Source organism: Puntigrus tetrazona, unplaced genomic scaffold, assembly GCF_018831695.1.
Source record: "Puntigrus tetrazona isolate hp1 unplaced genomic scaffold, ASM1883169v1 S000001140, whole genome shotgun sequence".
In the NCBI taxonomy this organism is placed as follows: Eukaryota; Metazoa; Chordata; class Actinopteri; order Cypriniformes; family Cyprinidae; genus Puntigrus; species Puntigrus tetrazona.
In genome coordinates, this window is record NW_025048726.1 from 632,618 (window position 1) to 645,825 (window position 13,208).

At 42.4% G+C, this 13,208-nt stretch overlaps 3 protein-coding genes across 3 annotated transcripts; 1 reads left to right on the forward strand and 2 right to left on the reverse strand.

The window, feature by feature from the left end:
* Nucleotides 1-947: 947 nt before the first annotated feature.
* Nucleotides 948-3,092, reverse strand: rpl27a (ribosomal protein L27a). Its single transcript, XM_043234502.1, has 5 exons — nucleotides 2,999-3,092; nucleotides 2,652-2,715; nucleotides 2,484-2,559; nucleotides 1,296-1,470; nucleotides 948-1,112 (listed from the first exon to the last, which is right to left on the reverse strand). The coding sequence occupies exons 1-5, from the start codon at nucleotides 2,999-3,001 to the stop codon at nucleotides 984-986; spliced, it is 447 nt and encodes a 148-aa protein (XP_043090437.1). The 5' UTR covers nucleotides 3,002-3,092; the 3' UTR covers nucleotides 948-983.
* A 153-nt stretch (nucleotides 3,093-3,245) lies between these two features.
* On the forward strand, nucleotides 3,246-6,493 carry ric3b (RIC3 acetylcholine receptor chaperone b). Its single transcript, XM_043234499.1, has 6 exons — nucleotides 3,246-4,007; nucleotides 4,299-4,504; nucleotides 5,169-5,250; nucleotides 5,345-5,438; nucleotides 5,509-5,630; nucleotides 5,707-6,493. The coding sequence occupies exons 1-6, from the start codon at nucleotides 3,806-3,808 to the stop codon at nucleotides 5,928-5,930; spliced, it is 930 nt and encodes a 309-aa protein (XP_043090434.1). The 5' UTR covers nucleotides 3,246-3,805; the 3' UTR covers nucleotides 5,931-6,493.
* An 804-nt stretch (nucleotides 6,494-7,297) lies between these two features.
* On the reverse strand, nucleotides 7,298-10,293 carry psma1 (proteasome 20S subunit alpha 1). Its single transcript, XM_043234500.1, has 10 exons — nucleotides 10,179-10,293; nucleotides 9,301-9,345; nucleotides 9,123-9,224; nucleotides 8,897-9,000; nucleotides 8,637-8,725; nucleotides 8,481-8,551; nucleotides 8,264-8,393; nucleotides 7,778-7,857; nucleotides 7,599-7,703; nucleotides 7,298-7,525 (listed from the first exon to the last, which is right to left on the reverse strand). Exons 1-10 carry the CDS (start codon nucleotides 10,179-10,181, stop codon nucleotides 7,466-7,468), a joined length of 789 nt encoding a protein of 262 aa, XP_043090435.1. The 5' UTR covers nucleotides 10,182-10,293; the 3' UTR covers nucleotides 7,298-7,465.
* Between the last annotated feature and the right edge of the window lie 2,915 nt (nucleotides 10,294-13,208).

Genomic DNA, 13,208 nt, shown 5'->3' on the forward strand with positions numbered 1-13,208 from the left:
CCTTCTTAACAATAATTGAACCTCTTTCCTTGAAGTTCTTGATGATCCTATAAATTGTTGATTCAGGTGCAATCTTAGTAGCCACAATATCCTTGCCTGTGAAGCCATTTTTATGCAACGCAATGATGGCTGCAAGCGTTTCTTTGCAGGTCACCATGGTTAACGATGGAAGAACAATGATTTTAAGCATCACCCTCCTTTTAACATGTCAAGTCTGTCATTCTAACTCAATCAGCCCGACATAATGATCTCCAGCCTTGTGCTCGTCAACATTCTCACCTGAGTTAACAAGACGATTACTGAAATGATCTCAGCAGGTCGTTTAATGACAGCAATGAAATGCAGAGGAAAGGTTGTTTTTTTTTCAGGTTTAAGCTAATTTTCATGGCAAAGAAGGACTATGCAACTCATCTGATCACTCTTCAGAACATTCTGGAGTATATGCAAATTGCCATTACAAAAACCTAAGCAGCAACTTTTCCAATATTCATGTAATTTTCAAAACTTTTGGCCACGACTGTATATTTGTTTTATATATATATATATATATATATATATATATAAGAACACATTCTTTAAATATATATATATAATATATATGACAAGAACACATTCTTTAAAACATTAACGCACTTCAAAAGTCAACTTAAATTCAGATGCTTGTATTCTTTCTGCAATTTTCCTGTCAAAAAAGGTAATGAGTTTTTTTTTTCTAAACCAACCGCAAACAGTTCACCTGCATCAATAATACATGGTTTGAAGTTTCCAACAGATCAGGAGCAAAACATCAAGTTTTCTGCGTAAGCCAGTGCTGGGCTACTGACCAACGGATATCTAAATTAAAAGCACCGATAAAACCCAAGGCTCTAAACAGCTTATGTTCGGATCAGGACAGGATTAGCTGCTAAACTCAATTTGACAGGAAAAACTACGACAAACACTGATTATTATTTTTCCAGATATTTTATTTAGCAAAAGGGGTTTTAAGCGGTCAGTACACACGCTCCTCCCACACCCTTGATCTTCTCCTCGGCCCGTCTGCTGAAGTACTTGGCCTTCACGATGACCGGCTGCTTGGGCAGTTTGCCTTTTCCTAACACTTTGAAGTAGCCCTGAAAAACAGCACAATTTCAGCATAATCATCCAGAGCCAAAGACACTTCAACACCAAAAAACCAACCCCTTTACTCAAAATCTCATCTTTTTGTCTCGAGTTGACTTTCACTTCAAGCGTGTCCTCACTGATGTAGCAGAAAGTGAATCACAGCTTGAGGAAGTCCTGATGAAGACACTCACCGCACGCACGACGTCGATGATGGGAGCCGGGCCGTCAGGCTTCTTGCCATAGTTGACCCGGGTCTGCTCGCTGACCAGAGTCCACAGCTTGTCCAGGTTAATGGTGGGGCAGAAGAGAGTGTTCCTCTTCAAGTGGTAGTGTCTCATGCCCACCTTGCCAAAATAACCGGGATGACTGCAAGAAACGAACACCGGTCAGCGCTCCAGAACATGAACTCTTTAAAGCAGTTTAGCTTCAGTTTGATCAGGGCTTTGGAGCTAAACTCTGCGGATCTGTGGTCCTCCAGGGTTCCAGTCCAACGCCTCAAAGCCAAAGACCACGTTCATTATCAGTGTGGATGTGCAGCTCGTGCATCTCTAAACGGCATGCGATTAAACTCTGAACAACCACGAATATCTCAATAGCGCCGTTCCCGAAGCGCCATTGTGTGACGTCAACCATTACCATGACCGTCACAACGCTGATTCACATTGGCTTGAGACGCTCTCTCATTTCTGAACATGAGTTCGTACACGACGCTGTAGTTCAGGCATATTAAAGTGATATTTTCATGTTGACTGCACTTGGAATGTAATTTCCACTGTTAGAAGGTTAAATAAATGTTACTTGAATTATGCAGTTGTGTTTTCCAGCTGACCAATCGATAATTACATTATTAGCTAAGTTTTCAAACATTTTGTTTCTAGGGTAGTTATAATTGTCTACGGTGTCAAAAACCTCAAGAGAGCACATTTTCAAAAATACATCTAAGAAATTACAACCAAGAGCAGCATATAGAAACACTTTAATCACTGAGGAGAAGTGATGCTCAGAGCTGCCATTACAAAGATCTAAAGTCTCCTGAGACCGTTTTCTATGGAACTGCTCAAAATAAGTGATTAAATAGTCTTTAAAAAACCTTAAGGTCTCAATACAAGCAAAGCTGAATTAAGCGGACACCTTTAAGACTCTGACAAAACTTGAAAATGAAGGAAACCATACTCTCTAGGCCTAGAAGACACTTTTACTGGTGTTTCCAAGTTTCCTACCAAAACCAGTTGGAATTTCAGATACAACCAGACACTGAACCACACACACACTGTTGCTCGTCTCCGTTCTGACAGGATGAGCAGCGCGCGCGCGCACACACACACACACAGCGTGCGCCCGGTTCCGTGACTCGAGTCAAGTCTCCAGGCTTTACTTACTATTTATCGAAGTTGATTCTGTGATGGTGCATCCCGCCGGCATTACCGCGACCTCCAGGATGCTTCCTGTGCTTGCCTGGATCAAACATTACACATTGCGAGCGTCAGAAACAGCACAAAACACGGCAGCGTTCACAATCTCTCTCTCTCTCGTGCGCGCTTACTGACCGATGCGCCCGTGCCCGTGGCTCACGTGCCCACGCAGTTTCCTGGTCTTGGACTTCTTGGTCGGCTGTGGAGAAAACACAGTAAGTCACTATAGTCTTCACGCTAAGAACACTTCGCTAGCCTTCTGAGAATCACCGAGGCGCGCGGATGCTAGCTCCGCTGCAGCTCAACGCCGCTAAAATATATCCGTGTCTCGGAAAACATCGGCAAAATACAGACCGGTGATCACACTTAAAGCGACACGGAACAAAACATACAACTTATAAAGCCGTTCTGACTCTACTTGATAGAGGATTGAGAAGGATAGCGTTTTAATCACAGTCACAGAGCTCTTCGTGACTACCTACCATGGCGGCAGAGAACGCAAAGAGGAAGTCGTCCTGTGTTCTCGCGAGATAATGCGAGTCGAACGCGCGGAGCGGGATCTCAGCGAGAGAGCGCCTCCTGCAGACCGGAGTCAAAACCACTGCGGTTCTTCATACTCGGCTGAATTATCACGACAGCCTCATTAATATTATTTTTAAAAAGTCTAATTTAGTCTATACGCAGCACAAAACATCTGTAGGCATAAATCAGCAATCTTAGACTGAAAGAAATAGGAGCAGGGGTCATCAAACTTGATCCTGGAGGGTCAGTGTCCTGCAGAGTTTAGGTCTGGAGGATATTAAGATGCCCCTTATGAAGTCTTTTTATTTAATTTCCAATGTAAGTTACACCCTTTATGTGTACAAACGTGACACTGAAATAAAAAAGGTAAGGATGGGTAAGAATATTCCTCAACGGAGATCTACAGAACACACAAAAAAACCGGTAATTACAACAATTCAACACTGAACATACAACTAAAAATGACATAACATTTTAAATATGTCCTAGATGTCCACATAAATGATCGAACAAATAAATAAAACCAGCAAACAAACGCAAGCGTCTGTGATTCGTCCGTCTTCATCAGCACTGAGAAAAGTCACAGTTGTCACGTGACCGACGCAGTCTCATCCCGGCTGGACAGCGCTTTACAAATCAACAACGAAGCGGCTGACGCAGTTTTCAGAAACCTGAAAATACCGTTTAACTACCGTGAAAATGTATTGTGGAGACTCGTCTGATCCTGTAATCGTGATGTATTCCGTTTCCATGGCAGCTGCCCGGAAATGAGCGGGCTGCGCGTCACAGACGCAGATACAGTACAGATAAGAGTCAGTCTAGGGTCGCTCTGTCATCGGATATCAGTGAAAATGTCTATTTCCACGTTTCAGAAGCTCACCATAGTGTCGTGCGTGGTGTTGTGCGTCGCGCTTCTGCTGCCTAAGATGCTGCTGTCGCGAGGAAAGAGAGACGCGTCTCAAGGAGAAGGTCTGTTATTACACGCATGATTTATTTTTTATTTATTTTATTTTTTGAAAATATAGATATATATCTTCTAGACACCAGATATATCACCAAAATGAATATAAACAGGCAATATTTTGTAAATAAATGCAAATGCATTTTGTAAAGCATTTCGACCACAGTAATCGAAACGTTGTGTGTCCGCACAACTTGACATAAAGTACATTTGAAATGGTTTACAGAAACCTTACGGAAGAGTATGTGAATGATGAGATGAAAGGGAGCTGATGGCGGTTGTGTGAATGTGTCACGAAGGGCCCGCAGGTCATTTTCCTCCCGCACCACACAGAGCGCCTGTATCTGTGTCCGAGGAGCAGAGGCGCTTCTCCAGAGCTCACAACCCCGAGGCCATCGCCCGGGCCAAAGGAGCCGGCCCTGGAGGAAAGTCCAACCTCGCCGGCCAGATCATTCCCATCTACGGCTTCGGCATCTTACTGTACATCCTGTACATCCTGTTCAAGGTGAGACTGCATTTCAGCCGGAGGCTCAGGTGACATCAAGTCCAACCACCTTTAATTATAAAGCACGCCTGGGTTCCTAACTAATGAAAATGAAATGACAGAGCAGCGTAACGCAGTGTTCCTGGTCATTAGGTTTCAGGTCCAATAATTAACACCTGTTTCTTTCCGAATTTAAATGACTAGACTTCCATTTTTTATATCAACTGTGCGTTCTGAGTTTCATCAGGCCGCAAAGAAATATAGAGCCGAGTATCATCAGTGAAATCTTACACCACGTTTCCTGATAATATCTCTCAAGGGTAACGTGGAAAGTAAGAGCCTTGAGGTACTCCGTACTGTACTTTTGATCTATATACCTCTTTATAAAGCGCTATGAAGTGATGGGGATCATATAAGTACAATTTGATCCATGCCAATGCTCTGTTTTTCTAGTCTATCCGAGACAATGTTGTGGTATTTTTCGAATGCATTGCTAAAATCCAGTAACGCCAAAAAAGGGATACGACCTCGATGATGGTGCTTATCTAAAGTGCTAGAAAAACGAGGGAATCCATAGTTTCTATTAAATCATCGGTTTTCCCCCCGAGATGTTGGAGAAACTGAGATAATGAAGATTATTTAAGATGCAGTAATGTAACAAGGAGTCTGTTTGCGTCTGTTGAAGATCACTTCCAAAGGCAAAACCACCAAACCTCCAGAGAGCCGATTCACCGCGGTCAGATCAGAAAACACGAAGAGGAAAATAAGTACTAACACACGACCCGGACGCTCACTTTTAAACGCTTTTACAACGTTGATCTGGTTCTGTGTGGTTGAGTAACAGATCTGTCTCTCTCTCAGCTGATTTTGAGCTGGCTCAGCTGCAGGACAGACTGAACGAGACGAAGGACGTGATCGAGAGGATCATTTCTGCAGCCAGCGCTGGCTCCGACAGGTGCGCGCCTCTCTCGTCTGCCTCTACGTGTGCGTGCGAGTGTGTTAACGTGAAGTGTGTGCGATTGCAGTGTGGCGGGAGCCGTGGCCGTGGATGAGGAGCTGAAGCTGCTGCACCAGCTGCAGGAGATCACTCGCGTCATGCAGGAGGGCCGCTTCGTCGACACCGTCCCAGAAAACACCCCGCGCTCCGGTGAGACGCCGTGCTGGGAAAATCACTCGTGCGTCCTCGCAGCCTCAGTCACGAATGAAACGTCTTGTTTTCACAGATCTTCCGGAGAACGGCGGGAAAGAGCCGAATGGGCGTTTCTGTTGCGTTCATTCGCCTTCCGGGAGCACGGACGCTCAGACGGGAGAGAGCCGCGATCCAGACGCCAGCAGAAACGCAAAGATGGAGGACTCCACCGGCCAGTCACAGCCTGAGACAGACACTCAAACAGGAAGTGACGGTAAAGCCAGCATCCTCAGGCGGAGAAACAACGAACGCTCTTAATAATAACTAATGCATGGCGCTACCGAAGACTGGTTTGCTGCATGAACACCTTCCATCTTGTATTGAGCACTAGCCGTCACTCAGAGGACGTGTTTGTGAGACGAGCAGCTGTGTCAACATATCACACTCAATGGATGTCCTCTACGGCTCTGAACCAACGAGTATTCATGATCAGTATCCTCTCTATTGTACGTGTTCATAATGCGAACGATACGCAAACAGAGTTCAGACTTCAAACCATCAGGACGTTTCTACCGAGCCGCTGCATTCAGCACAAAAACCTGATCGTCCCGTAGACTTCAGATATTATACACCCTACATTATCACCTAAATGTACAGCAATGTATTTATTTTTTCATTTTTAGTTCCATTATTACTTTTCACAAAGCTCTGACTGTAATTCTTAGGTTTTGCTCCTGCGCTACTCATTTCATAGCTTGTGCAGTAAGCACAATCTTCATGCTTTTATCGTTTATATCGTCTATTCTCTTCACACTTTCATGTCTGCACGAAGGTTTATTATTGCCTGCTGTGTTTTGTGTTAATAAAACCCCACAAACACACACCTGGGGTTCATTAGTTCATTTATCGGTTGAGGAGTTCATCAACTCCCATATGATGGATACGAGAACACGATCTCTGGCCTGAACTGCATCTCTTCTGTGTTGTAGACCTGAGTTTACGTGGATTTCCAGGCCGTTGAATCGACCTCATGTTTAAAGCAGCAAAGTAGCTTTTAGTGTAATCTTTTAACTACGCATTAAATCCTGTCTTTACTTATGTACCAAATATAGGCGTCATAGCATAAAATATAAGACTCATTGTACAGAAAGAGACCAAAGAACAATTTCAAGCTCAGGCAGCCAGCGAACTCCAGCTATGTGAGGAAAACCCGACCTCATATAGGTGCGTATAAATAACACGCCGAATAAAAACGAAAACTCACGGTACAGATACGCAAAAACGGACGTGGTTTGGGAGGTAGATAGCGAGTAAAATAGTTTTTTTGAAGCACTATTTTTAGGCAGTTTCACGAGACTGGCCTGGAAAAACGCATTGCATATAATAATGAGACGTTCGGTGAGATACGATTCCAAGCTTGTTAAAAGGATAGTTTACTTTGAAGCTAAAATTTTACGTTTTTTCAGCTTACCCCAAGGGCATTTAAGGTGTAGGTGTCTTTGTCTTCATATTCAATTTTGATATTTTATGCATCTATCTCTGAAAATGGAATTTGGTGAAAGAGAACGGACTTGAGCTTCGGACTCGGATTGAGACCGGACTGAACGGGTATCAGTAGTTCTAGAGGGTAATGAACTAACCGTCTCCGTGAACCTCCACAGGAAGAGCGCAAAAACACTCAGAAAGAAACAAAAACAGCTTTATTACTCTTAAACTCACAGATAGAAAAGGAAGGTTTGACTGAGTAATGTATAATGTGTGAGGAGTTAGAGGTTTTGTTTTATTATCCGTGTGAGCCGGAGAAGCTCCGGCCGCCTCGAAGCGACAGGGACAGGACTGGAGAAAAGTGTTTGTTAGTGCTCCATGGGCTCGTCGGGAACAGCTGGAGCCGCTTCATCGGCCGGCTGGGCCGCCTGTGGAGACAAACGGCATCAGTACACGATCAAGCGCGCTCGTAGATCTGCAAACTCCTGGAACGGTCCTCACCCGTCTCTGAGGCCTCTCCTCCAGACCCTCCAGGAACGGAGCCACGTCATCGTCGTCGTAGATGGTGAACTCCATCTCCTTCCCCACAATCCCGATGGACACGTTCTGGAGGAAAGCAGCGGTCAGCAGTGTCATGGTGATACTGAGAAGAAGTACAACGACTGGATGAAGCGTCAAACCTTTGTGGTGAGGTCCTGTTCGGCGGGAAGAGTCTCACGCAGCGCACGCAGGCCGTGCTGCACCAGAGCATTCAGATTACCTGAGAACCAGAACCAACGCTGAACACAAACCGGCCTTCAAATCTTAAAAGTACATAAACGACTGCATATGATATATTATTCATGAAATAAAAGAGTACTTGCAGACTTTCAGGTGCCACTTTATATTGGCGTGATTATAGATGTAACTACATATCATCATCAAATCATCCCTTTAAAGGTTGGGACACAGTAGTTGATGTCAAGTGGGTAATTAACTATATTTAGACTTTCAATGTCGATAGAAATTACTTTCGAGTTTATTTTAGTTTACCATAAATACTTTTAGCAGTAGACTTTATACTGCATTTTTACAAGTACAAGAAATTTTAAGCTTGATGATAAAAACGCTGTTTAGAATCATTTTAACGTGTCTCTTTGATACGATGAGTGTTTTCGAGAGCATACAGTCCAGGAAGGCCTCCATGTTTCTCTCCAGGTACGTGCGGGCCGACTGCGAGCGAGCGCCAATCGACATGGCTTTACAATCGAAATAATTAGCTGAAGGGCATGTCTGGAAGATGTGCGGCCCCATGTCCTGAAGAGCACAAAAACGAGAGTTCATCACTGAACAAGGTCACACACACACACACACACACACACACTCGCAGAGCTCGGGACTCACATCGTATCCTGCGATCAGAAGCCCCACTCCATACGGACGCCTGCCGTAGCGCTGCGTGGGAATCTGAGTCTCTGCAGGAACACGGCGTCAAGAAACACAACAGAAACATAACACTCAACTCGACGACCAGACAGCTCTATAGAGCTCAAAGGATACTGCTTCCGATGAGAGAGACCAGTCGAGACACTGGGAGAGGCCGATCGAAGACAAACCTGGAGTCCAGACACTCCTGACGCATGAAGTTGCTTTCAGAAAGAGACAGAAGGCGAGATACTGATGAGCACAAGAACAAGGCTAGAACGTCAGCAGAGGACCGTGACGTGGAGTATCATGGAATTAGGAACATTTTACAAATCAAAAATAGATCTGCTGAGACACGATAAATCGTGTGTCTTCACAGACGGACAGCGACTTACCAGAGGAGTCTGGCGTCGGCCGTCAGTCCTGCGATGGAAATGCCCACGTGGTTGTCGACATGCAGGATCTTCTTCTGATGGGCGGCCAGTTCAGACTGAGCTCTCTGCAAACACACAGGGTTTCTCAAGTTAACGAGAGCGACGTCCGTCAACGCTAAGCCGCACTGGCCATCGCTAAAGACGGACGGACAGACAGACACACGGGTCAGGCGTGGCGTGGGAGTACCTTGAGGGCCACGAGAACAGCGTGAGTGCGTGATTTGAGTCCGACGGTGGCCGAGCCCTGCTTCACGGCCTCCATCGCGTACTCGATCTGATGAATGCGTCCCTGAACACAAACCCACAGATAAACAACACTTTCACGAGCAGGCGCCGGACGACCGAGGAACGAAGCGGGCGATTACCTGAGGACTCCACACGGTCACATCGTTGTCATACTGGTTCCGAAACTAAAAAAAACAAAAACATTTTGAATCAAATGAATCAACGATTGAATTGTGTAAGAACATCTGAAATAATGGATTCATTCATAAAGCTTGAAATATAATGCTCACATCATCCAATCTTAAATTTATTTTACGAAGGTGAAGATAATTTGTTATTGAACTAAAAGGCCACTTATGTGTTAACTTTCACGACCACAACTAGTTTATCTTGTAAGAAGAGCACTTTCTGTCATTTTAAATGTACATTTTGGCTAACACACTAAAATTGTAACTACAGTGCGTTATTAAAAAATACCTTTTTGAACGTACCACAGTGCGAATTCATTATTTAAACCATGCTAATCAAACTGCGTCTAAAAACATTAATTAAACGATTCGACAGAAAAACGATTCGACGTATACCTTTATAGTTTTTTTTTTTTTTACCATAAATACCTGTCGATATATTTAACAGTAACTTATGTTAAGGTCCGTTATGACGTTAAATGTGTTTTAGCTAACGCTAACGAAATCGAAAGCTGCGGCCTCGTTCAGAGACACTAACAATCTATTTAATTGCTAAACAAACCCAAAAGCTACCAATGTTTTCTTGACGAACTCGCGTAAATCTGCAAGCGCATCATATAACGCGCAGAGACGGCTGTTTATCGTTTATTGAGTGACTTTCTCTATCATCCGGCGGGTATTCCGCTTACTCACGCTCACCATTCACTCACAATAGCGCGCAAAATCATCTCACCAGCACCGCACAAACTCTCTTTCTAAAACATTATAACACGCACCGCTCATCAGAGGAGTATACTTAAGTTAGAGCGTAACATATGATCATTTCTTACCATATTTACTATAAACCGGGCGGCTGTCCGCTGAGCGCGCAATGATTCAGCTCGATTTGTTTTCCTAAGAAGGCGGAACTAATCGAGCGCAGAAACTCTTCTTCTTCTTTTAGTTCAGCGGTCATTCGCGCCTTAGAAATATTACCGCCACCTACTGTATAGTTTGCGCCCACGGGCGATGAATCTGTGTTTCTATACATATACACATGTACATACATATACGAACAAACAATAAATAAAAATATTGTAATGCCCCACTCACCCCAGAGGATCAGAGCCAAGGCTTTACCTTCAGTTTCCGCACTCGTCTCCTCAATCTCCCATCATGACCCTCTTCCTCAAATACTAAATACTGTGATCTAAAAGTTAAAACCACCTTAAATATGTGACCCAGAAGGTCCACATGCTCACTGGCCTGTTCTTATAGCTAAACAGACCGTTACGTTGATCGTCATATTTACCACATTTAAAAAACTTCACATCAATCACATTTTCCTTAATGCTTCTTTTGCTAACTTAGCTAATTCATTCTGATTTTACTGCACGCATAATCCATGCTAGAGCGTATTAAGGCTTGATTTTCACACGACAGTGCACTTTTTTTGCTCCCCATTCATACTTAACTACTGAAGACATGCAATTTATTACGCCGTTGCATTTTTCAGGTTTTCAAGGTTCTCAATCTGTCTTCTCCAAGTTGATGTCTCATCGAGAATTGAACTCTGTCACCATTTGTCCCGTTTTTTTCTTTGTAAAAATCATTATATTGAGTCTTTGATACCGAAACCAGTCCTGTAACTCCTGTTAACTTTAGAAATTTGTTAGCACATCTGACAATAATTTTTAGCTTGTCCGATTTTCTTTCCACTTGTAAAATACCATTTATCATAGGGTGACCATACGTGGTATTTTACCAGGATTTCTATATTACATTTTGTAATATAGATGTCTGTTTACAGTGTATGGTGCAGACCGAATGGCGTATGACATCAGTTCTATTATTGTTTTATTTTTACTTGTACCATGTAACCGCTTATATATGGTACCAATTGTTTTCTAGTTATGTGTGCATCAAAGTCAGTCCTTTAAAAAAAGGAAGGTATTTAATTTGTAGCCATGTAGAAACAAACCACAAAGCAATTAATTAATAAATCAGTTCAAATGAATCAGTTCATTTCGGGCGTGATACAAAATACATTTCAGTTTACTCAGTGGTCGAATGAAGGAATTTTGGTCAATACCGATAAATAAATGGTTTAGGTCTGTCATGGATAAATAAATGACAATAAAACTGCCAGTAGCAAGACTTTGTTTTAATAAATGAGCCACTGAATCAGTCAAATCCAACAATTCGTTCAAAACGGCTGATTCGGTTAGAAACTAAACAAGTGCCCGTGTCCCAATGTGCATATTACATTTTTGTGATATTAGTTTGAATATTAGCCTACTATTTAAGATAGGGACACATGGAGTGAGTCCATCTGAATGGACGTTTGAATCACTAGATCAAAAGCAGAGGTCTATGAGGAATCCCACAAGTACTGGGCTAAACACACCTTCTCTAGAACTTCAAACGTTGCACCTTTACATGCATTGCAACATGTCATTTTTAAAAACCATTTCCTATCACCTGCCTTTTAAACTGACGAAATCTAGTTTCAACACATAGGCTTTTATCTTGTACATCTGAAACAGGCTTGTGCGTCATTGGCATTCAGATCAAAACTCCTTTTACAGTTGTTGTTCTTTTTCTTGCACATTTTCCCCCTCTTTTTCTGATTGGTTGTGCCTTTTCCATGATGTAAGTCTGAAAACACAGATAACAAGATGCTGACCTGTTTCGCAAATGAGGATAGATATGAAGGTGAAATGTAAAAAAAACATCAATGTCATTTTCTATAATCATGCACAGAGAATCAGAATGGAAAAATATTTTACTGTACATTGAGTAATGTGTCTGACGGAGTAATGTGATCCGAATAGGTGTGTGAAATGATGGGATGTGAATGTTTTTTTTCAAGACACAATAAAGCTTTCAACAAAATCCGTCTCTGGATTGCTGAGGTGGCACAGAAGCTGCATCAGAAGTGGCATTGATGCTTTTAGATTGTTAGCGGTAGCATCAATATGAGGTTAATCTTTTAATTGTAGAAGTCTGAATATAGAAATATGACATGCCAGTAGTTATGTTCTATACACTGTGTCTAGTGTATGACATTTAGACAACTAGGCTTATCAATTACATAATTAAAAGTGCAATGGCAAAGCACATAAAAAGTTTCCGACATTCTGTGTTTATTTGGTTAATTACATGCACAGTCTGAGAATTAGATTTTTTTACGTGTGAACAAAATATTAATATTACAATAGCATAGAATAGTGCATAATTATATGGACTGGGATGCACGTAGTGAATAGTTATAGCAATAAGCAATATGCAAAGCTAAATAAAGAGTCAATGAGGAGAATAACAACGTGCAGTAAATGGTAAGACTGTGCACTACAAACCAGTGTCTTCTTAATTAAGATAACATATTAAAATAACATGATAAGGCAAACCAATTTTTAATATTAAGCAGCAAATTGAACTGCTTTATACAGCAAAACATACCATAGAATTTGCAAATGAAGGGAAAAAAGGTGAATAACAGTGGTCTCCAACAACCAATAGTGATCTCCAACAAGCTCCATCACACCCACTTGGAAGTTTCTAGTGATCCCGAAGAGCTTGATGAGCTGGATCAGGTGTTTGACTAGGATTGGAGATAAACTGTGCAGAGCTGTGGCCCTCCAGGAAGTTTGAGACCAATGGTCTATAAAGTTCAGCAAGACCAGTTCAATCCAGTTCAAAAGCGGACATGACTCTCGACTATTTGCCTGAGGCTCTGATTTAAAGTAATGATGTTCAGTTTCTTGCTCAGATCAATCGTCACACTTCATATCGGTCATTAATTTTCCTCTTTCTCTTTTTTTTTTCACTATTAAGTGATGGTAGCTGTTGATTTGCAGTTTAAGAGCAATCAATTAATC